Source organism: Trichophyton benhamiae, assembly GCF_000151125.1.
Source record: "Trichophyton benhamiae CBS 112371 chromosome Unknown contig01145.0, whole genome shotgun sequence".
In the NCBI taxonomy this organism is placed as follows: domain Eukaryota; kingdom Fungi; phylum Ascomycota; class Eurotiomycetes; order Onygenales; family Arthrodermataceae; genus Trichophyton; species Trichophyton benhamiae.
Genome location: NW_003315111.1, coordinates 46,845 through 70,201, shown reverse-complemented (window position 1 = coordinate 70,201; position 23,357 = coordinate 46,845). Strand labels below are relative to the sequence as shown.

General features: G+C 49.4%; 9 protein-coding genes across 9 annotated transcripts; 2 read left to right on the top strand and 7 right to left on the bottom strand.

The window, feature by feature from the left end:
• Nucleotides 1-1,467: 1,467 nt before the first annotated feature.
• ARB_05391 (PTR family peptide transporter, putative) lies at nucleotides 1,468-3,401 on the bottom strand (the record flags this gene model as incomplete). The annotated part of the gene is made up of 4 exons (XM_003015948.1): nucleotides 1,468-2,801; nucleotides 2,862-2,933; nucleotides 3,011-3,315; nucleotides 3,373-3,401. 4 exons carry the CDS (start codon nucleotides 3,399-3,401, stop codon nucleotides 1,468-1,470), a joined length of 1,740 nt encoding a protein of 579 aa, XP_003015994.1.
• An 838-nt stretch (nucleotides 3,402-4,239) lies between these two features.
• On the top strand, nucleotides 4,240-4,723 carry ARB_05390 (uncharacterized protein; the record flags this gene model as incomplete). Its single annotated transcript, XM_003015947.1, has 2 exons — nucleotides 4,240-4,370; nucleotides 4,435-4,723. 2 exons carry the CDS (start codon nucleotides 4,240-4,242, stop codon nucleotides 4,721-4,723), a joined length of 420 nt encoding a protein of 139 aa, XP_003015993.1.
• Nucleotides 4,724-4,927: 204 nt separating this feature from the next.
• On the bottom strand, nucleotides 4,928-5,383 carry ARB_05389 (uncharacterized protein; the record flags this gene model as incomplete). The annotated part of the gene is made up of 2 exons (XM_003015946.1): nucleotides 4,928-5,284; nucleotides 5,354-5,383. The coding sequence occupies 2 exons, from the start codon at nucleotides 5,381-5,383 to the stop codon at nucleotides 4,928-4,930; spliced, it is 387 nt and encodes a 128-aa protein (XP_003015992.1).
• A 360-nt stretch (nucleotides 5,384-5,743) lies between these two features.
• Nucleotides 5,744-6,230, bottom strand: ARB_05388 (uncharacterized protein; the record flags this gene model as incomplete). Its single annotated transcript, XM_003015945.1, has 2 exons — nucleotides 5,744-5,879; nucleotides 6,037-6,230. 2 exons carry the CDS (start codon nucleotides 6,228-6,230, stop codon nucleotides 5,744-5,746), a joined length of 330 nt encoding a protein of 109 aa, XP_003015991.1.
• A 4,969-nt stretch (nucleotides 6,231-11,199) lies between these two features.
• ARB_05387 (uncharacterized protein) lies at nucleotides 11,200-11,533 on the bottom strand (the record flags this gene model as incomplete). Its single annotated transcript, XM_003015944.1, has 2 exons — nucleotides 11,200-11,438; nucleotides 11,521-11,533. 2 exons carry the CDS (start codon nucleotides 11,531-11,533, stop codon nucleotides 11,200-11,202), a joined length of 252 nt encoding a protein of 83 aa, XP_003015990.1.
• A 1,425-nt stretch (nucleotides 11,534-12,958) lies between these two features.
• Nucleotides 12,959-14,042, bottom strand: ARB_05386 (uncharacterized protein; the record flags this gene model as incomplete). Its single annotated transcript, XM_003015943.1, has 4 exons — nucleotides 12,959-13,345; nucleotides 13,445-13,657; nucleotides 13,747-13,841; nucleotides 14,036-14,042. The coding sequence occupies 4 exons, from the start codon at nucleotides 14,040-14,042 to the stop codon at nucleotides 12,959-12,961; spliced, it is 702 nt and encodes a 233-aa protein (XP_003015989.1).
• A 480-nt stretch (nucleotides 14,043-14,522) lies between these two features.
• ARB_05385 (uncharacterized protein) lies at nucleotides 14,523-15,746 on the top strand (the record flags this gene model as incomplete). Its single annotated transcript, XM_003015942.1, has 1 exon — nucleotides 14,523-15,746. One exon carries the CDS (start codon nucleotides 14,523-14,525, stop codon nucleotides 15,744-15,746), a length of 1,224 nt encoding a protein of 407 aa, XP_003015988.1.
• Nucleotides 15,747-16,118: 372 nt separating this feature from the next.
• ARB_05384 (uncharacterized protein) lies at nucleotides 16,119-19,145 on the bottom strand (the record flags this gene model as incomplete). Its single annotated transcript, XM_003015941.1, has 1 exon — nucleotides 16,119-19,145. One exon carries the CDS (start codon nucleotides 19,143-19,145, stop codon nucleotides 16,119-16,121), a length of 3,027 nt encoding a protein of 1,008 aa, XP_003015987.1.
• A 911-nt stretch (nucleotides 19,146-20,056) lies between these two features.
• On the bottom strand, nucleotides 20,057-20,578 carry ARB_05383 (uncharacterized protein; the record flags this gene model as incomplete). Its single annotated transcript, XM_003015940.1, has 1 exon — nucleotides 20,057-20,578. One exon carries the CDS (start codon nucleotides 20,576-20,578, stop codon nucleotides 20,057-20,059), a length of 522 nt encoding a protein of 173 aa, XP_003015986.1.
• Between the last annotated feature and the right edge of the window lie 2,779 nt (nucleotides 20,579-23,357).

Below are 23,357 nucleotides of genomic sequence, written 5' to 3'. Positions count from 1 at the left end.
ATGATATCATAGATAAGTAATATAACCAGTCTTCCCAGACCCGAATCGCTTCATAGCAGACGACTAAAGGACTGCATTGCCCTGTAAGGCTGGCCCAGGGAGGGGAAAAGAAAAATTAAGACGAGTCTCGTGGAGGCAGGTTCGGTTGGTATGTGCAAAAGCTGGTATAGTGTGGGTGGTCAAATCCAGGGAATAGGAACAGGTGGCTTATGCACTAGCGTCCGATAATCAGCGAATCTGCTGCTCTTGTAGCTAATTGTTATAAGCCAGGGCAAAGATAGTCCGCGGGGGATCTGCTTCGCCCAGAGCCTACGCAGGCTAAACCACAGCTCAGAACGCGAACAGAGCTCCCCAAGTTCGACAATCCCAAGCCCGGTTAACTCTAGCTTACTCTGTTAAAAAGAAAGAGAGAAAGAGGAATCCGCCTCCTTCCCCGCCCACACTTGGGAGTGTGTGTGATTTAATGCTTGGATTGGACGCCTCCCAGGGTCGCATCTCACAAAGCCACGAGGTTCTATAATTAATATGGATGGGAGCGAACCCCCATCCTGCGAGGACTTCATCCTCCTCTGGCTGACTCGGAGGAGGGGTTGGGAGGGAGGGAAGAGGGTATTCTGCAGTGCAGTGTTCTACAGCCACCGTCACCGTCACTAATCGGCTTGTTGACAGCTATCACTGACAGGACTGCCAGCATCATCCGCCCTCCCCTATGCAGGCGAGCTCTCGGGCAGTCTACCATGAGACCGCCGCCGTACTGACGCTGACAGCCATCCCAACAACCAGCCTGACATGTACTCACAGCACACAAAGTCCAGCCAGGGACCACGCGCGCGTTGGACAGACGGGGAGCGGGAGAGTCACACAGAGCCTGCGCTCGCTCCTCCTAGCGTCGGGTGAACGAGCAGGATAAAAAATAAGCCTGGCAGAGACCGCATCTGATAGATCGTAAAAAAAGCAAAGAAGACGGCGCTTTGCATGTAACCAAGCCCCCAGCCAACCAGCAGCCGGTGGTGGTGGGTGAGGTCAGAGGTCGATGAGGTTTGGAGATCGAAGATCTTTCCTTGGAAGTTTTGAAAGCGCGCGTTTGTTATTGGCAGGAAGGGAGGTAATTACCTAAGCAATCCCCGTTGAAGGTTACATTCCGAAGATCACACGAGCTGGCTGGGTGAGAAGCCGGCGATGGAGACGAAGATGGAAAAAGATGGGATGGTTACAAGAGGAAGAGGCATGGAGAAGCGGTTGATTCATTAGAATGCTTTTATATGTACATCCTTCGGGGGTGTGTGAAGGTGGAGGTGAAGATAAGACTTCACAAGTCAACATGCAGGGGTCTAGTTTTATGAAACTAGTTCGTATTTCAGAGCTGAGAGAGATAGGGAAAAAAGAGATAAAAAAAAAATATAAGAAACAATGGTAATTAGAAAGATCCTATACATGACAGACATCTCATCTTGCGTCTCGTCTCATCTAAACCTTGTCCTTGTCCATTCTGTTCATCTCTTCTTCCTTCGCGTTGAGACCACGGAAGATGATGAAGAAGAGGATACCGGTGGAGAAGGAAACGCAGGCCAAAGACACGAACATCCACTTGATAGCAGGGTCGTAGGCGACGGGGACAAGGGCCTCTCCGATAGCGGAGCCAAAGGCGTTGGTGAGCAGGTACATGGACTGGACGAAGGACTTCATGGAGACTGGGGCCTTGGTGTAGGCGTATTCGAGACCGGAGACGGAGGCGAAAATCTCGGAGATACCGATGAGCATGTAAGCGGGGGTCTGGATGGCGATATGGACGTGGTTGCCAAGAGCGACACCGTTGACCTTACCCTCTGGACAGGCGAGAGGGTGCTCGTAGCATGGTCCGGCGCTGTAGATGAGGTGCTGGACGATGGCAGCGTAGGCCATGGCGAGAGAGGCGACGATGAAGCCGACGGAGATACGGGAGATGGGTGGGAAAGGGATGTGAAGTTTCTGCATGATCGGGTAGACGATGCGGTCGAGGATGGGGATGAAGACGAGAATGGCAATGGGGTCGAAGTTCTGCATGAGATCGTTGGGGATGCCGTGGCCCTCCATCTGAGCGGCCTGGGAGACGAAGTTACCGGAGAACTGGTTGTAAACGACCCAGTAGATTGGGTAGAAGCAGAAGACCTTGCAGGCAACGAGGGCACGCTTGAGCTCGTCGACGAACTGGTCGTCCCAGGCGACGGTGCGGCGGTTTCCGTGCTCGGCCTGGTAGGAAGGCTTGGGGCCGTCCATGTTGCGGGTGGTGACCATGATCCAGAGAGCGCTGAAGGCATTGGTGATGATAGAGCCGGTTGGAGGGCGGACGACGTAGGCCTTGCGTCCGAGGATGAGGGTGACGGTTCCAACGACGAAGACGCAGAGGCAGAGCAAGTAGGCGGACCAGAAGCCGATGTACAGCTCCATGTAGGGGGTTGCCAGCAGGGAGAGAGAACCGATGTTGATACAGGCGTAGAAGATCATGTAGATTCTCTGGATGGTGATGGCTGGGTCGATGACGACACGCTCGCCGGTGGGCAAGGTAGAGATGGCGGGCACACGGCGCTTGTACTGGTCAGCGATCAGGGGAGCGACGTTGGACTTGATACCACCGGTACCGATACCGATGATGATGATGGAGGCAATGAATCCACCGAGACCAGCTCCGTGGGCGAGAGAGCTGTGGACAGAGGTAGCCACGAGGATGATGAGACCGGCCATGTAGACGAAGCAGAAGTACAGAATGGCCTTGTACTTTCCGAGGTACTGGTCGGCAACAATGGCACCGAAGATAGGAGTAACTAAATAATTGTTAGGTTTTTGATCAATTCAGCATTGCTATGCAATTGACGAGGACCTACCATAGCACCAGAATTGGAAGAAGGTGGTCAATCCAGTAGCACCCTGATGGCCGAGGCCTACTCCAGTTAGCACTATACTCAAACATATATATATATATATATATAATAGAGAGAGAGAGAGGAAGCAATGTAATGAAGAATAAACGTACCGAGAGCACCAACACCCTCACTTCCGTCGAATGGACGCTGGATGTAGTTCTGGAACAGGCCGTTCATGCCGTAGTATGTGAAGCGTTCACACAGCTCGACGACGGCGACCAGCCAGGCGGACAGGGGCAGGCTCTCGCCGATATGTCTGAGGTTGAACTTCTCGCTCTCTGTAGGCTCCTCGCCGTCTGGGGTCTCGAAGCCCTCGCCCTTCTCGGCATCAATATCAGAGCCGGCCTTGGTGTCGAGCACAGGGTCCTGGGCGACATCCTTGACGACCTGCTTCTCGTCATGCTGCTCCGTCGCCCTAGAGACTATTAGTATGATTGAATAGCGGTGTTTTTTTTTCGTACAGGTGACTCACTGAACAGGCACAGCTTCTTTGTCCGCCATAATGGGTGTTGGGGAGATGCTCGATGCTCGCCTGTCTTCCTAGAGTGAGAAAGCCCCAAGCAGCGTCAAGCAAGCGATGGGACGAAAAGAAGACGAAGCGAGAAAGGCAAGCAAAGGGAAGAAGGGGAGGAGAGAAGAGCGGAAGAGGAGCCCGGCGAGACGAGGACGGGCTTGATATATAACATTATTGTAAAAAAAAGTCGCCTTTGCCCGCTCCCCTCGTCGCTGCCACACACACCCCCATCATCCTGCCTGCTGTCGTCCTAGCTTCTGCTATCTACGGCCTCTTCGTCCGGCCATCAGAAAATTCCCGGGGGATCCACCATGTCAGGAAGGAAAAAAAAGGTAAAAAAAAAAAAAAAAAAGGAAAACCCCTGTCAAGAGAGATTTTTATAAGGTAAGATAAAAAAGCAGGCGGTGGATCCGTACAGGAACAAGCATAATTAATATTACAGGCGTATGGCCAGGGGGGTGGGGGAAGGGAACTCGGCTTCGGGTAAGGAGGAACAAACAGGCCACAGAACCACAGATAACAGCTGGCTCTGAACCGCCAACCAGAGAGAGGGCAACCTCAGCAGCCTCTTGGGAGTGATAGCAGGCGTCCTCCGTCGAGTAGCAAGACACGAGGCCGAGTCCCAGGTCCCAGGTCTGTGAGAGAACGAGGGATGCAACATGGCGAAGGTCGCATCCGCGCAGGGAGAAAAGGATCAGCGATGGAGGTCTGGAGAAGGCGCATGCATGGCATGCCACACGCACACAACGCACGCACATAGACTTCGTGCTTCGTACAGACAGCCGTGGTATGGATGTGAGAGTGCTGACTTAATGCACCGGCTGCATGCTGGGGTACCGTCTTCCCTTTGCTCTTCTTCCTGGCTTCTTCTCTGCTGCTTCTCTCTTCTCTCCGTCTTCTCTTTTCTTCCCGGAAGTTTCGTATTTCTTCGTCTTCTCGGTGGAGCCAGGCCGTGGGTAAGTCAGTACTGTAAGAAAGTAGTAAGTACTGTAAAGTAATCTAACCAGCTAGCCGAGGTAGACTTTTGGCTCTCTCTCTCTTTGGTCTGTTCTTATGTTCTTATCGTCAAGGACGGAGTATCTTCTCTCGCCCAGCTGCAAGAGGCGAGAGCAAGAGTGGTCGGCCCTCCCGCGACGACGGCGAGACGCGCGACTCACTGCAACAGCCCATGCCGGCTTATCCGCGAGGCCGCAAGACCGGCGGCGAAGAGACCTCCATCCATTCCCTCGATGTCACCCCAGGAAGAGTTTTTATCGCGCTGACTAACTTGGTAATACATCGTAATATAAAATATCAGTCCAGGAAGTAAGGTAAGTTAATCCAGCTGTGCGGGCGAGTGAGATGCGCCCTTCGGCGGGAGACGGACACCGTTCCCCATGGGGCAGGCAGCAAGAGGAGGGCGGCGAGCGGCGGACAAGCAGGCGATCACTTGCTCTGCCTGTCGATAGACTCTGATTCGACGTTGGTGGTGGTGATGCTGGCGATGATGATGATGATGCTCGACGTTGGTTCTTCAGCCGTCGCCAAGGCGGTTGCGCTGCTTAGGCGGTGCTTGGGCGGCTACAAGCACTGCGAGAGGCTTGGGCGAAAAGGCTTGTGTCGACGAGGCGATGAAGAGGACGCGGATAGCAGCAGCAGCAGCAGCAGCAGCAGCAGCAGTAACTAGCGAGTCGAGCGGGCGAAAAAGAAAAGACGGTTGGCCGGAGGATTTTGGACAGCCAGAGACAGCCAACAGCCAGAGACAGCCGTACGAGGGATGGAGATGGTTTCTCTCTCTCTCTTCCCTGCCTTCATCTCGCCCAATGATGCACCACCGCGTCTCCTCGCCAGCGCCGTTTCTCTCTCTCTCTCTCTCTCTCTCTCTCTCGGACTAAACTCGCATAGGAATAACACCGCAGGCCAGCCCATCCCGGTCAATAGCCAGCATCCTATCACTAACCTTACAGGCTGGTTCAAGCAGGTCATCCATTATTTTATTCTTTGACCAGGGGCTGGGATGCGGAGACTGGCTCTCAGACACGTTCAAGCTTCATGGCCCCCGTCCGTACGCCGTATTACGCTTACCGAAATTGATTATGATGGGTTTATTAAATTATACGGAGGGATGAAGGGGGGAGGGGAGATGGAACAAGCTCGCCAGCACCTGCTCAACGGCCTTGTTGGGCTGTTCGTCTGGTTTCCCCAGGCCCCTGGTCTCCGTTTTTACGAAGCAAACCACGGGCCTGGATGCTCCTTTTGGGCTCTCTTTTCCGCGCTGGCTTGACTAAAAGGAACTTAACTCGTTAACTCACTCGACCGAGGGGAGGCACATTGCCTGGGTTCCTCGCGATCAGTGCGTAGAAGGGAGGTTTCGCCGTCGGTCGTCTTCTTCTTCTTCTTCTTCTTCCTTTCCTCTGCTGCATGACTCGAAGCTGTTGGGTGGATGTTGTTGTGGATGTTGCTGTATATATGATGTCAAAGTGAGGCTATATAGCTAGCTGTGTAGTACAGTAACAGCGGAGCCCGTCAAGGTATCTTATCTCCATCTCTACTCCAGTGTGGATAGCCCATAGCTAGCTGCTTAAAAGCCATAAAACGGTGGCTGGTTCACTCTCTCGCTGCGTCTGATGGGAAGATATCCACTCCCAGAAGGATGTCTGTTTGCGGAGACGTGGGCTCAACAACAGAGAGCAAGGGTCATAACGAGTTACTTTCTGTCTGTATACTCCGTATATATACGACATGTCCAGGGAACCAGCGATGAAGCCCATCCAATAACCACCCCAGGCTGGCTCCCCCATATCTCCATCCCCATCCATCTCCATCTCCATCTCCATCTCGCAGCAGGTTACGGCGTACCGTAATAATAACTGACAAAACACGTCTGTTACTACCTCTGTTATGGGTGGACGGGATGGGACCGACATTTTAGTTTCGACGAAGGCCTTCCCGCTGCCTAGGTGACCGACCTTCTTCACCTTAGTTACTTTTATACATCCCCAAGGCTCACTCCCGCCCAGTCCAGCAGCGGAAAAGGGTGGAAGTTTTATTTTACTCTCCCTCTCTCGCTCCCTCTCGTTTTTAGGCTTCTTTCTAGAACACGGAAAGGAACAAATGGGCTGCGAACTGGTTTGGCTGCGAGGTGAACCCACTCCTTTTACCCGGCCTCAACCGCAGTACCCCTGAACGGAAATAAAATTATACGTCAGTCAGTCGTTGGGTGATGGGATCAGATCATGGGGGCCGCCCTGATGGGGTTCGTCTTTCTTAGGGCCTTCCCTGGACAAGCAGGTAGCGAATCTCAGTCCTTACTAGCTGCTCGGACATGCGGAGAGACAGAGAGCTTTAGCCCTCCCAGCTCTCTTCCATTACAAATTGCAGTTTACTGACGGAGTATTCTCCCACAGCTTGCTGCTTCAGCTACTCCTGCTCGTTCTAAGGCTAGGATAATTTATACATCCGTTGGATACTTATGCGGACGTGAAGACAAAGCCATCCATCTCACACACATCGAGTACAGAGTATACCTCCTTGCATGACGTTTCTTTTGACAGAGTTCCCCTTTCGGTCCATCCGGCCATCATCCCCCAGGCATGACTCTTATTCATTCGACCACTCCGACCTTTTCTTTTACGTACATCCATCCACTTTTTGCGTGTGTAGTCGACGACCAGCCCAAGCACCCACGTATCTGTACGTCATGTTTGTAAGAAACAATTTTTACGATATAATAATGCAAGCAACTCCCATGCTCGTCTCATCTCGTTCCGTTCCTCTGCCAAGCAGGCGATTTCAAATAATTGGCGCCAGGAAACGAAGGCACATCGGCTTTTTGACTTTTCAAACTCGAGGCCTGGTGAGAGCCATTTGATCGATCCTGATTTTGATCCTGGTGGCTTCCACGCGTCAGATGCGAAGCATCGCACTTGGTGGATCTTGACTCTTTGTCTTGCAACTCACAGCCTGATTTCTACGAGACCACAAAAAAAAAAGGGAAGGAATAGAGTGACAAGTTGGGTAAGCCCTGAGACAGCATAGAGGAATAAGGATCAAGATGAGCCGACAGCGCGAGTATCACTGAAGATATTCAACCATCACAACAGGGCTAGCTAGATGATAAAACCATCTAGCTAGCCGCAAAGGATGGCATTTGATGGGGTGTAAGTGCCTGAGTGAACTGTGTACGTATAATTGCTGGAAGGTAGAGATCCAGGGAATAATATATCCATCTGTCTCGCTTCGCGGGGCGACGGAAAAGTTGGTCTTTCTCCCGCTTGTACGCATGCCCATTATCGATTATCCATAAGACCAAGCACAGCTGAGATAATGTGATTCATCATCGCCCACGTACCTCGTCAATTGGCATTCTCTTGATCGACTTACGAACTACCGGGGCGTACCAGATAGCCACCAGCCTCCTCCCACCGTTTTGGCTGCCTGAGGCCTGAACGGTAGTTCAGATCTAGTGAAGGCAGCGGCAGAGGATTCAGCCTCAGCTTGCACGACGTTTTCGCCTCCTCCACTAAAACAGCTTTCCTCGCCCTTCTGAGTGCATGATAGTCAAATAACCCACATAACCCTATATATATAGTTTGCTATATATATACGGTCTTGGACCGGCATTGCATGACTCTGGTTGCGGCTCACGGCTGAACCCGTTTTGCCTCACACTAAGATCGGCAGGGAAGGGAATTGCATATACCGTTATTCTTTGATATGGTATTCAATGGCTACGGAGGTAGCCAACGCATTCTCTATCCATCCAGAGTTACTGGTAGTTCATCTCACATTGAGTTTGTGGGCATGAAGAAGAAAGCCACAATGGTCCAAAAAGAGAGGAGGCGGGAGATTGGCGGTGGATATCAAGGAGTCCTTGATTTGATACTTATAGGGCTGTGTATCTCTCTCCCCTTTTTCCCCTCTGTGTGTGGAACCCGGTGTGCTTGGAGCCATCGACGATCATGGATAATGTATATCCATTAAATTGTGCATGCGGGGGAGGAGGTGTTTGTCCGATATTTGAAGCGTCCCGTGGCAACTATAGAACAAGCATCTAGTGGGTTGGACGTTGCCTGAGACCGGATCAGGAGTCTACCCGTCGGCACCGCTTGTTGCTCCTCAAGGGCGTTCAACCGTGGCTGAACCTAGAAGTCCAGGCAACCCAAACACATCGAATAGGAACGGTAGCCAGTCGGAGGGGGGAATTCGAACCGTAGCTCGGAGTAGTTAGTTGTCCAGAACATCCACAGATAAGACATTGATTCTGCAGGACGATCTGTTTATTAAACAAAGAGCCCACAACCTTCACAGCCACCACGAATGAGATGCAGTACCATCTCGCTGCTACCCGGCAGGACTTCCGCCGGAGGTTCGCTGTTTGCTGCACCGCAGTTGACCGTCCAGTTCGGCTCAAAATCATGAGCAAAGGGGAGGAAAAAGAAGTAAAAAAAAAAAAAATTTTGATGCACAGCCACAACCCAGCAAGCGCAAACAGAGATTTACCGCACGGGCCATGCAAGGTACCTTCCTTTAACCTCATGCCAAGACCATGTGGCTACCTGAAAGAGCCTCCGCGCTAGTGCCAGAAAGGGAATAACCCTAATGTTTAACCTTTTCCCGGTCCAATGAGAGGGCGCGCTAGTCCAAATATGGCTGGTGTCCCGTCCTCTTGGTTTCTCCTTTAGGCAGTTTCTGCTCCCTTTCCTGCGCTGGCGTCCTCTCTGGCCAGCCCATTTTCGCCGGAAGCAAGCAGGTTATGCCGAGATCTTCCTCCCTTTGCATCCACCGTACCGTTAATTCCGCGGACTGTAACAAGAGGAGAGCGCCAACGGAGAAATGGCTGGCGCCCTCCATATCTTTGTACATCATCCCTCCTCTTGGCCTGGGATGCTCGTCCACGATGTGCCTCGGAAACCTCTCTGGTGGCAAAAGGATATCAATCAGTTGTTTACAATAGGCTTAATGCCAGAATAGTTATACGAAATAGTTTTCCTCTTGGAGCCGATCTCCTGTCAGTCAACCCATTGTGCAAGTCCCCGTCCATCCTTGCACAGGAGTCTCGACAGTTAGCATTCCGATGTGCATTTGTTTCCTCGAATAGATGCCTGAAGTCACACCAGTGGGCCCTCCAAGCGTTCGACGTGCAGATTAGCATGCACACAATTTCCTTCAAGGAGTGGATTGACCAATTGTATCACCACAGTGGCTTTCACTAGCTGGTAGTCCGTGTATATGGGGCCCGGAAGCTCCTATAAGTGTACAGGATGTCCACGTACCTTGGCCAACCCAACCCCCATTCCATGATAAGCCCAAAAAGGAATGACGGAGACATATAGCTCGTCACATTATGTTTCTGTTGGTCATGCATTGCTGCAATTCCACGCGCCGGGAAGATAGTCAGCTTTTGATGGCAGCTCTGCATTCCAGAGACCAGTGAGTGATTATCCCGATGGAGTCTGGTACACAACACGCTCATTCCAGCCACTGTGGCGAGTATCTCGCACACATTCGAAGAGAGCAACGCCAGGATATAACGCCACCTTCCTGTTCTACCTTAGGTAATGGGTAATTTAATGTGCTGGTCCAGCACAACGCCGTCGTGTTCACGACGCAAGCCACATACCTCTATGCATTACGTGGAAACCAAGAACTTCGTGAGGAATACACTGAATAAAGTTTTTTTGTTCAGAAAAGTAGCATTTCTGTCTCTATGATGGTTTTCTGCCGTGAAAAGAGTTTTGAAGACCGGAAGGAGAGGTGTAATATGGTGTTGCTATGAAATAAGGGGGGCGCCATCCTGCAGCGCGGTAGTGGGCAGTAGTCAAAGTAAATAAAACGAAACATTAAAAAAGGACGTCAGAAGTCATGCGATGCCAGTTCGTAGTTCCCGTGACAAACAGAAAAATGAAAAAGGGGGTGGAAAAGCCATGCCGTCGCTAAAATCCTGCATCCAAAAACAAAGAATGGGGTATCCATCCGTACCAAAACATGCCCTCCACAATATGCCAGAGTAACAAAAGTCCAATTTTTTTTAGTTCCAGGGAGGGAAGGAGGGGAAAGGAAGTGTGAGTGAAGAAAAGAGAACAAGGTTACCAAAAGCAATGCAAGGGCCAGTTGGTTAGGGAGTCTTGATGTGGGAGAAACCGAAGACTTACCCCCTCATTCCGAAGACATGAGGCTCCTCTGAAGCAAACAGGAATCATGCCCAAAGAAATTAAAAGCAAAAGAGAAATGAATCGGTTGTCCAGCAACCCCCGAAAATAACGGAACCCGGTTCCGGCGGTCGTAGATAGAAAACGACAGGAGTAGATATGCGAGCCGACATAGAGGGGTGGATGTCGTAGGGTGGGATAATAGACATTAGTATTACTAAGAGTGCGACCGAATCCAGTTCAGTATGGTGCTCAGGGAAGGGTCTTCGTTGAGCCAGTAGCCTGCACGAACATCGGCGGAGGCAAGGGTGCTCAGGACATAACTATCCGTAATCCTCGAAAGCTCCTAGGACAAGATATTAGAGTAAAAGTCAAATATACAACAGAAACAAGGGCAGCGGGGGGAGAAGAGGGTGGGTGAAAATTTTTTTCGTACAGTACGGAGGGTATCGTCTAGGGCAGCAAGGGCAGCAGTATGACGAGAGCTGGGGCGTTGGCCCTGGAGCACCTGTGCTCGGCTCATCGCCCACCGTCTGGCTGCCGCCATGCGCTGATAGATCTTGTGCGCCTGGAATCTGCGTGCGCTGGCATCGAGAATGATCCTTACAATTATCTTAGCAAAAAGGACCAGGGAGCTTCACACGGTATGACTGCATTACCTCTGCAACTGGACCTTCTCAAATTCGCCGTCACCTTGCAAGTTTTGTATAGACTGGATGTCAAACTGCGATGCCAACAGCTCCTGAGCTTCGGCAACGCATTGTCTCATCAGAATGTAACCTTGAGCCACCTCTGCCATTTCTGTAGCGTCTAGCTTCAGCTGGGAGATATGGACAAGCAGTGTTCGGAAGTCATTGATGAGTTCAGATACTCGTAGAGCACGTGCTTCATTGTCTATTTAAAAGGTGTAAGCAGGAATGCACTACGCCGCAACGTGGTTATCGTGAAGAAGCGTGGATTCAAAATGAATACATACATCCGTCAGACATGTTGGAAGGAATTGGTCCGGTTTAGGTATATATCAGGTATTAAAGGTGTTGTAGAAAAGAATAGGTAGGCCCTGTTGAGACGCGGCGAGTATGCTTGATATCTGCTGCTAGTTCAATGTATAGAAAGAAGAAATTAATGAGTGTTCCTCTGGTCGAAGTGGATGTTGTTGGTCTTGTTGATGGAGAGGGATAGAAGATTATTATCTCCAAACGGCGGGAAGAGCCGAGTTTAAAAGCACAACAACTCACGACCAGCCAACATATTGAAGTTGATGGTATCTAAGAAAATAGATCCTCCCCCCGGCCATCCAATGGCGCTGAAGAGGAAGACATCGGACAGATCACCGAGTCAGAAGAAAAACGAGAACCCAGGTCACCACCAAAGCTCCGTACGACGAGATCATCATGGTATAGCGATTGCTGGCGAACGAATGGACAGGAGCCCAGCAAATGGGTCTTGCCGTCGGAGCTAGCAGGCATTGGCATAACGCGATGCATGTCTTGTTTCCCTCTACTGCTGCACTGCTATCCTCGTCTGCTTATCCGTCGGATAGACTCTAGCGAGCCAGGTAGCAAAAAAAGCCTCCAGGGGCCAGCTCGCGCCTGCGTCAGCCACAGTTCGATATACGCCACACAGACGCCCGAAGCAGGCTAGCGCGGCCGCCGCCGCCGCCAGCTGACTTTTCCTGCCATCGCCACGCTTACAAAGCCGCCTGTGTTTTGCTTTTGCTGGGGTGGGCAGGACCCAGATGCGATGGCAGACGGAGCGAGAGAGGTGTCGAGGATGGATATGGGCGGCCCTGCAGGGGACTCTGATGTCCCGTATGCAGGCCCTCTGCAGCAGCTGAATAGACGTTGCTGTCCGGTCTGCGTCTACAGGCCCTGGTCACAGCCGCTTATCGTAGCACAGACCAAACGCTATCCGTGCGCGAATGGCGATAAAATCGACCTTTCACTGGGCTTCCTTCGCAAGACTCCTTGCTGCTCAGGGGTGAATTGTCCCGAACTCCGAATGCAGCGGATAAGCATAACCTGCAGGTCAGGGAAGGACCATCAGAAGGCGAAAAAGAGGACTTCAAGGCAGCTCTGCTTCTGTTCTTCATAGGCTCCTCAGGCTCATGCAGGTATGGACGTCCTCTCACAGACCTCCGGCAGTGCGGATTGATTATCAGGCCGACTCTTGATCGCCTATACAAGATCAATTAAGGATGCCAGCAGTACCTTGTATAGATCAGACATGATTGGAAAAGGCTCGGTTTTGATGTTGACTGGGGAGACCTGAACTAAAGGGTTTGTTCTCCCGCACAAAGAAGAAGAAAATATACCTAAGGAGAAGTTGAGGAGCAATTGAGTTTTCGAATTGTAAGAAGTAGAAGCCCTGCATCATCAATTGGATCAGAAGAGGGAAATGAGATATTGAACAAATTAATCCCTTTCACTGATGGCCTGTAGCCGTTCTTCAATCTCATCCTCAGTCAACGTGCGGAAGGCGGTTTGTGTACCTTCATTGCCATCTGCACGGGGTCCACCAACAATGCCAACCTCTATCTCACCTTTCTTGAAATCAACACTCAACACAGTCCCCAATGTTGTTATTGCCAGCTCCACAACTTCCTCCCAGCTTGCACCCCCATCTTCTTTGTTCTTCAGCTTCTTCTCCAGTAGGTTTGTGACCTCCTGCTGCTTAGGTCCTGAGGCGGTGGCGCGGTATCCAGCATAATACCCGGCGGGATCACACTTGAATAGCTGAGGACCATTTTCAGAATCAACTGAAATTAGAGTTGTTGCAATACCCAGTGGTCTCATGTAGGCCTAAAAACAAAGTCGGTGTTAGTTGAAGTATTGTTTCAGCGGTCACAGCAAGTTTATACACCATCCCGCATAAGAGTGTCGACTTTGAGGTAGACAAACCCTTTGTGTGTACACCTGGTTGATGTTGGCAAGTCGCTTTGCAAGAACATCACAGGGCATTTCATATCCGAATTTGTACTCAAACTCCGCAGCCTCGCTTTGTGCTCGAGTAACTTGTGCTCTGCCGTCGGCTATAGAGCCAGTTACGACACATCCAACAGATGGGGAAATCTTGAAGACATGGGATACAGAGGATGGTTCAATGAGCTTGTCCTATACAGTATGGAATCCGCCCGTAAGTTAGCAACTAATTCAGACCACCACGGAGCTCAATTTCGTCTGGTATCATATCATTATCGTACCGGAACTTTCTTCTGGGATATAATCACGGCGCAGTTCTTGCCTCGGATTCCAAGTGATGTGATATTTGCAGCTGTGATGGCTTTGAAGGCATACTCTAAACACACAGGATAGGTTAGCACTCTCCCCGGCGCAGCGGGGTCAGAGATAGTGTCACTAACCGACTTGGTACAGCCTCCCTTGGTCAGAAAATATAGTAATATGTCTATCGTAACCCGCGCTTCCTGTAATAGTAATCGTTCAGCTGGGTGGGACAACGTCAACATCACCCACTTATCGGTGAGCGCTTACCAGACATGATGCTTGAGGATGGACGAGGTCAAAGTGTAAAACAATAACAGGCCGTAATCTCTATCTATGCAAGTTGTCTAGAGAAATGGAGGATGGGCGATGGTGGTTGTTCCGGTAGCTAGGGAGCTAGGTGTCTTCGGTCGTTGAACGCGTTTGCTCTGAAGCTGCCTTGGAGTAAAGCTCAGGCTGGCCCCATCCCCCGTTTAGGCTTAGCGCCATATCCCCGGCATTAAAAGTATCAAAAACAACTTTTGCATTTTTCTCAAAGGTTCAATGATGGAGACGCCATTTGGCGATTCACTTCTTTTCTAGCGCTCTATCATAATCTTTTTTTTCCGTTCCATTTGTTTTATCTGGGTTAGACTCAACCGCTTTAGCACTCTCAACAACAAAATCTAGCAATTGGCGTTTTATACCTGTTCCATTTTGCTCCGATAGTTAGTGCCTGGTCGTTGAGCACCGAGATATACAGCTCACCCTGCCTCAGATGGGATCTACGCTGCTTTCCGCCTCCAAAAAGGCTGGGAGTAAATCAAAAACTTCTAAGCGTTCATCTAGCAAACGCACTGACACTACTGGTGAAAATTGCGAGAGGGATCAAGTCAAGTCAAAGAAGCGAAAGGCTGCTGCGCCTGAAGAACGGGAGGATCAAATAGAGAATAACGGACCAGAAAAGCCTCTGATACCCGAAAATGAGAGTATAAAAAGTTCAAAACCCAAGCCTCGCAAATCTGTTACCTTCTCAGAGGACACGAAGCCGGACGATGATGCGGCTATGGCTGATTCCGAACTTACTGTGGACCCTGAAGATGATCCTGACTCGCTCGCAAACAGAAGAGCAGCTAAGAGGCGCAAAAGAGAAGAACGCAGGAAAGATCGCAACATAAACATACAAGCAAAACCAGAGGAGCCTAAAACCCCGACTGACCCAATTCTATCCTACCTTGCAACATACTACAACTCCAGGAGTGAATGGAAATTCCAAAAGAACCGAGACACAGCTATATTGAAGAATTGCTTCTCAATAGACCGGATACCGCCTAGCTACGACTCTGCGCTGAGAGCTTACCTCTCCGGCTTAAAAGGAGAGGCAGCCAAAAAGCGTATCGTCGAAGCCGCCAAAGAAGCCATATCAAATGATGACAAGAGCACAAGTGATCCGACGACGGCAGATGTTGAGACCCAAAGATCCATATATGATGATGCAGTCGATGAATATAGGACTCGATTGGAACATCAAGATAAGAGCCAAGGAGACGATGATATACCTACGGACCTAAGCTCGTCCTGGCATAAAAGGCTAAAAACAAGAAGACGAGCTGAGTTGATTCTGTATCTCTTCCGTGATAGTCTTCCAAAGCCGCCTCCACCGAAGAAAGTTACGCGGAAAACCAGGACGGCTGTCGTCTCCGATTCAAGCAGTAGCAGCGACAGCAGCAGTGATAGTGAGAGTACCAGTGATAGTGGCAGTGACAGTGAGAGTACTAGTGATAGTGGAAGCGACAGCATCAGTGACACCGAGGACACCGATAGCAGCGATATATCCGGCTCTCATTCGGTTCAAAAAGGCGTGGCACTAAAGCGGGAGAGCCAGGAGAGTGTTGCTGCAAAACACAAACTGGATTTTTCTGATTCCGAATCCAGTTCTGGTGAGTTATCTACCCGTTTCCTGTTTGGGGGGTCAGAATTCTCTTTCGAGCGGATATGCTAACCAGTTTTTACAGAAGCTTCTGATACCACATCATCATCCGGGTCTGACTCAGATCCCGACTCGGATTCCGAGTCGGATTGATTGATACACATTCAGGCCCTGACATTATTTGACATTTGTATATCCTCTTGATCTTAGTTAATAGCGCAAGAGTATGCTTGAAACTAGTGTTTCTTCTAGATTTAGACTCAACACATGACGGTAGCCTCTTATTCTTTGCTCTCTATTCTCCGATATCAAATACAAACATTCGTTACACATATTACTTTGAAGAAAACCTGCAGGGTGAAAGTGATTGAGCAAGCAACACAATTAGACATTGCTAACTTCTCAGTTGTGAGAATCAGTCATTGGGGAACGTGGGACTCATCGTCATGAAACGCCAGCAGCTTTCTCCTGATCCCTGTCCGCTGTTGACTCTCCACTAGGGTTACTGGTGCCTTTCCTCTTATCCCGCGAGGAAACTCCACGCCTTCTCCTGGTAACTTGATATACATCATTAAAGTTCATGACTACCCCTAGGAAACGCATGTCGACATCAGGTTGGTATGCGAGGTCACCGAGCAGGGTGACGAGGCGAACGCGGAAGTCTGAGGACAGTTCACGTAAACGCTCGCGGAGAGAGGGTAGTAGGTGGTCTTCACCACCTAGAAGTGCATCACCACTGGGAAGAGGTGTCCCCGGTGTATTTGGGTCCGCAGTCCACCATCTTTTCTGGTTTGGTGGTACCTCAACAGCCCCAAAAGCAGGAGAGTCTACTCTGCGAGTTGAACCAGATCTGCTTGGGCGCGTAAGCGGTTCCTGCGCGTCCTTATCAGTAACGCCCCATCGGCCTTGTGCTGTGCGGAGTTCAATTTTTGCGTTTAGCTCTTGCCGGCGGGTGAATTCTGCGACAGAGAAGGAGTATAAACCATCCACTGCATCCTTGTAGGCAAGCATCACTTTAAGTATTTGATGAAGCTGAGAGAGAAAAGAATCCTCTTTACTTCCAGAGGAACGCGAGAATGAGGATGATGAAGAGCCTAGCAGGCCTTTGTGGGTAATGGAATTAAGGTATTTGGTATGCGCCTCGATAAGGTCATCCAACGTGCATCCCGGTTTGGAGATAGCAATTTGTAACTGGTCCCAGCTGGCTTCAATGACTTCGAATAAAATATAATATTGAAGCTGACAAACAAAATGTATCATCTCAGCGATAACACAACGGGCCTTTTTCCAGTCTGCTCCAAGTTTATCGTCCACACCACCTAATATTCCTCTTGCACCAGTCATGCAGCGTCGCCATGTACTTCCCAGTGCAAATTCAACTCTTTTCACTCTCCAGAGGAAATTGAACACTTTGAGGTATTGTGTTGAGGCCCAAGGGGTAATGATGACATCTACTGGAGCATCAATCTTATATTCCAGCGTGAAGCAATCCCAGCCAATTTCGCCGTGACTAAGTTCGAGCATGCGTGCATCTAGACGCCTCAATACTTCAGGGGAATCGTGCTGCGCGTTAGAAGACCGTATAGCATGCTCGAGCTGGGCAGTCAAGGTATGACGGTACTGGGAGTTTGCAGGTCGATCGAGATTTGAGGCTAGACTTTCCATAAGCAGTGCAATGAAGTCTCCCTGACCAAGCAGCAGGTATTTTTTCAGAGCTTTGAGATGATCAAAGAGTTTAAACTTAGTGTCCATAAGGAAAATAAGACGAGCCATTGTGGTTTTATATGCTTCGTCAATATAAGTTTCAAGGGTAGCATTGTCGCCATACTGCAGTGTCTTTGACGATTCACGAGAGTATGCAACGACCCACGCTGAATCCCCACAGCCATACCTAATGAAATTGAGTGATTTTCCAATCAAGAACACCTTTTTTGCGAAATCATGTGTCATGATGGTAGGAACCATGTCACTATCCAATTTATATTTCTCGTCCCAAACGCTAGTTGCTGCTCGTCGTGGGTCAATGTCCGGTCGAGTTTCTGGTTCCACGACAAAAAATTCGTTGTAGGGATCCGATAGTTCACCATCGTATATCCATTGCCGAAGCATATTGTAAAATGGCCTCGTCACATGAGTCAAAAGCCTCTCAGCATAAGCACCAACAAAAGGGTCACCGTGCGAGGTTGAAAATTCGTGAATCATGGATATCAGCTGCCCTCCTCTTTTATTCCGAGCTTCCTCTACCATCAGACTCATTAACCGTAGGGCGAGGGTGGCATCTTTCACCCATACAACGCATCTTTTTAAAGTCACTCCAGCCCCCATAACTGTTTTCTGATCGGATGAATCCTGGGAAACCGCAGTGAGAGCTCTCCTTATTTCCCCTTCTAAACTTGCTACCAAGCCAAGGTAAGACCGCAGCTCGCTACCTACAGCTGCTCTTAAGCTCTGCTCAATCAAACCGCCTTCAGCCTGTTTCACAAAATTGGATAATCCTCGATACAATAAACATGGCTCTGCAAGTGTGTGTAGAAGAGAAACTATAGGTGTAGGTAGAGTTCTTGGGAGTTTTAGAACGGATTGTGCCGAAAACTCAAGATTTGTTGTCGATAGCCCCTGTAGGAAGAATGGAAGATCACGAAGGATTTCTGGCTCTGATGGTTTGACCACGACAATATCTTGAATGGGAGGCTCTGGTTCCGGGCTTGGTTGCTCGGCTGGAATGAAATCATCGATGTTCCTCACGGTTGAGCCTGACGGCTTTGGGTCATCCTCAATTTTACGTTTCCGCTCTGGTTGCTTGGACGCTTTCGGGTCCCTCCATTCTCGTTGGGATTGGCTCAGCTCAATAGGGGATGCTTCTCTTCCAATTGCAGAGGCTGAAGATCCCGGGTTGATGCTCTCTGGCGCCTTTGTTCTTCTTGCCCCGAATTTATCCTTCATTGACATGTAATCCAACTGGCGTTCGTCAAGTAGCGGGCTACGAGCTCCCTCACGTAGTAGGTTTCCGTCCCTTTGGTCTGCATCCCCGCTGCGTGCTCCAATGCGGTAGAGTAAATATAATATAGCCCATTTCTGGCTTAAGACGGGCTGGGTAAGAAGCCGTGAGTACAGATTTGAGAACCGCACAGCTTTGTCTGGCGTTGTGTTCACTTTCAATAATCTGCGCTTGATGAGATCTGGTGCATTGTTGATAACCTCAACGGAGACCTCAGCGCCTGATCCAGGCTGACTCTTGTTGCCACTGCCATAATTCCTGATGATGCGCCAAGCGTTCTCCAGGGCAAGCTGGTGTCGGAGCTCATCTCTCTCTGCCGCTTCTGCGCGTGCGTGACCGTCGCGATACGATTCTGAGCCGGTATCATCGTCTAGGATGTGAGGACTGGGAGGGAGAAGGGAGTCGACTAGCTGCGAAAGAGCATCTTCAATACGGCGGCTCCGGGGATTCGCGGATCTTGGATGAGGAGCCATCGCGCAGATGCATGAGAGGCTGGCATCTGGCCAAATATGTATGCCTTGGATGTTATCCTATTCCTCTCGAGGTCTTATCAAAGTCGCGACATTACCTAATCAGGAACAAACTCCATATTTGTACTGTTTGCACACTTTGTAGTGCCAAGACGGAAAGCTCAGCCTCATCCAACTAGCCACACAGAGTAATGTGCGAATTAAGGTACGGAGTACAACGCTCTGTATTCTGTATGGAGTTTACTTTATTTTAGCCATTTCTCTAGTTAACTATGGACTATGTATTCATCACCTACTTTTATTCAACTAACTAGTTACGGATAGTTACTGAGTTAGAACTAGGCTGGTGGGTACTCGTAACCATCCTCGGGGAATAAGTCCAAGGTGTAAGGGAAACGCTTCCATTGAGTAGATTATCCGTGGTAGCTAATAAGTACGTACACCCTATTAGTTAATCAAGAGTATTCCACAGTCCAACCTCCCCCCCCCCATTCGTTAACTAGAACATGGAACGAAAAACGAAAAATACATTTTTTTTTTTCTTTTCTTGGGTGTTTTCAAGATACAATAACATGAAACGTTCTCACTCATTACCTCGATATTATCATAATTATCTCCAAAGATAAGCTTTTCCTGCCAAAGATATGTTGTTTTCAAATAATTATTGGCGTTCGTTATCAATAATAGAATGAAAAGGACGTTGAAGCTAATATCTTCGACGAGAGGAAACAAGGGTTTTCGGAATTGTTGTTTGTCGTTATTCGCTTCCTGTCAACCAATGTAACATTGGAAAATGGGACATAACTCCGTACCCAGTCGATACTTAGTACCATGTGCATTTGCCATCCCTACAGTGCTGGAATGGCAGGCACTGGAGTTAAAAGAAAAGTTAGCCATGAGGTTTGATGACGAGTTTAGGGTTCATTCACAACATACCTTTCTGCAGTCCTTGCCACATGTTCCTGGAAGGCAGACACATTGACCATACACACACTTCTTGGGATGCTCGCACTTTTTGCAGTCATGCCCACAGGTATCACTTGGACAAACGCATTGGCCATTTTTACACTCTCGAGGGTGCTCGCATCTCTTGCAATCGGAACCGCAGGTATCTTTTGGACAAACACATTGGCCATTGATACATTTCTTAGGGTCTTCACACTTCTTGCAATCAAAGCCGCAAGTATCCTTTGGACAAACGCATTGGCCATAGATACACTGTTTAGGGTGTGGACACTTCTTGCAGTCATTTCCACATGTATCTTTTGGACAGACGCATTGGCCGTTCTTGCATTCTTTGCCTGGGGGACACCTCTTGCAGTCTGGTCCGCAAGTATCTTTAGGGCAGACACATTGACCGTATACACACTGCTTGGGGTGTTGGCATTTCTTGCAATCAAACCCACAGGTATCCTTGGGGCAGACACACTGGCCATTCATGCATTCCTTGGGACGTTGGCATATCTTGCACTCAGCTCCGCAAGTATCCTTAGGGCACACACATCGGCCGTAAATACAAAGCTTAGGGTGCTGGCATTTTTTGCAGTCGAATCCGCAGGTGTCCCTAGGGCAAACACACTGTCCATTTCTGCATTCTTTTCCGAGGGGACATTTCTTGCAATCTGGTCCACATGTATCTTTAGGACAGACACACTGTCCGTTGTTGCATTCCTTTCCAAGGGGGCATCTCTTACAGTCCGGCCCACAAGTGTCCTTTGGGCAGACACACTGGCCGTCCTTGCATTGCTTGGGAGATTTGCACTGTATTCCAAATTATTAACAGCTAACTCGAGTTGTTATAGAAGAAAATGATACGTACCTCCTTACAGTCGCTTCCACAGGTATCTTTGGGGCAGACACACTGACCATCCTTGCACTGCATAGGAGCTTTGCATTGCTTGCAGTCATTGCCACATGTTCCTAATGCGCAAGTACACTGTCCATTGATGCATTGCTTAGGGGCTTTGCATTCTTTACAGTCAATACCACAGGTGTCCTTGGGACAAACACATTGACCATCCTTGCACTGCTTGGGTGCCTTGCACTCTTTGCAGTCATTTCCACAAGTACCAGATGGGCAAGTGCATTGGCCATAAATGCACTGCTTAGGAGCTTTGCACTACAATGTTGAAATTTCGTTAGTTATACATATGTGCTGGAAGGTACATAAATGCAAGGTGCAATATCACACACCTCCTTGCAATCGTTTCCGCATGTGTTAGGTGGGCAGATGCATTGGTGGTTTTTGCAGAACAGTGGAGACTTGCACTGTTGGTCAAGTAAATTAGCCCCGGACCTCTCGATATAGCAGAAAAAATGACAGGGAAGGGAAGCTTATGGAGGAAAAACATACTGGTCCACAGCAACATTCAAATCCATTGTGAGCAGCCTCTGAGACACAAGCTCCGACGTTCTTGTATCCACATTTAGCAAAGTTGTCCTTACACCAGCTGGCACACTCGCTATTGTCATGGCCGGGGATGGCCAAAGACAACGCGGCTATAAGGTTCAATTAGCCTTTGCAGGGTAGTAGTTATGGCAGGGGCTGAAATATGGGGTAACCTACTCAGGAGAGAGAGCAAAAAGAAGTAAAGAATTTTCGCCATCTTGAATCGCCTCCTAAGGTAAGTATCTCAGTTGCTTAGATTCAGACTTGATAAAAAAAAGGGGGAGAATTTTAGAGAAATGCATCCCTTTTTATCTTCTCCAGGACAGCTCATAGAGTCCATTTCGGGATATTAAACTTTCTAGCTCCTCATCTCAAGAAGTTGAATAGCATCAACATCTGTCAACGCCGGCTGCTCTGGAATTGGTCGAAAACGTCAAATATTAGCGAGAATCAGAATTCAATCTTGCATTCCAGGTATTAGCGAGGAGAGCAATCCAATCCTGCCTGTTCTAGAGCAGTGATGCTACCGTCAGCCTTGCCCAGGGAAAAAAAGAAGATATTGAAGAAAGACGTGGTTGCGAAAATTGACTGTAGAGAGCTTTTTCCCGCAGGCCGATTAGAATTGGAGCTAGGTGAGCCTCCAGAAGTCTTGGGCAAAAGCTTTTGTGGCGAAAGCCAGGTGGTTTGGCCTAGTTAACTGACTAGCTCAAGCTTGGAATTAGAGCTGGCTGAATTGAGGGATTGATTTAGACTATATTTCCGACATCCTGGGCTGCTCCGGGGATTTTGCGTTTGGAGGCTGCAGGTCCAGACTGATGGGCGGCACTCTAGCCTGCTCTGGCTGAGTTCAAACTTACAGTAACGCTCGATGCTCTTCCTCAGTCTGGCTGGACTCGCGAAGCGGCTGGTTCCTCTCGCTTAAGGGACTCTCCGCTGGTGGTGTGTTGTTCGACCCGAAGGCCAGAAGATGGCTTGCTTGACTACCCTCGGACAGCTTGATTTGTTAACTACTAGTTGGCTAATCCCAAGTCAGTCGATATCCCAATTGCAGAGGATCTATGAATAGCACTAACCCAGGAATTCCTATCCAGTGGCCGTGCTGACGGTGGTTGGCTGCTCCTCCTCCTTCGTTTCCTGGTTCCGCTGGGACACCAACTTCAACTAGTCGAGTTAGCCGGGATCTGGGGTACAGGGACCTCACAATGATGGAACCGCTACTCCGTACCAGAGAGGAGTGTGCAAGGGTGCAACCAAGTATCGGACCTTGCTGCAGTTGCAGGATGGTAGTCGGCAGTCACTAAGACGTACTCGGTACAACCCTCAATTGCTTGTGTTACCTGAAGCAGAGTTTAAAAATCTTTCTAGCCAAGTACCTTCTATATGCTAACGAAAAAGAATGAAGCTGTATCGTAGCCCTAGATACTTGTCATCGGCGAACATGGCGTTGATCTCGCTGGCTGAAGCTAAGAAAGGGCAGACCCCGACGTCTGCGAGTGCTCAAATGAATACCAGAATACAGCTCCAGAAGCATCCATACAGGCCGAATCCATCAAATGCCACTGGATTCATGCGGGATGCAGGCTCTGTCTGCTTATTGTTTTTTTTCCCCCCTTCTCTTTGGCCGCCGATGTTGTTCTTTTTGCATTGGTGTCGTTGGATTTTGATGTCTTCCGCCCTTCTTGGCGGGTCCATGCCCGCTCCTCCTCGCTAATATCGAGTCGCCATCGGATAGATATTGGGTAGCCATGCTTCAGGAGATGAGCCAAAGGTACGCCGGAGAGATAGAAACGCTTCATCAATGATGAGTCTATCTATATCACGAGATA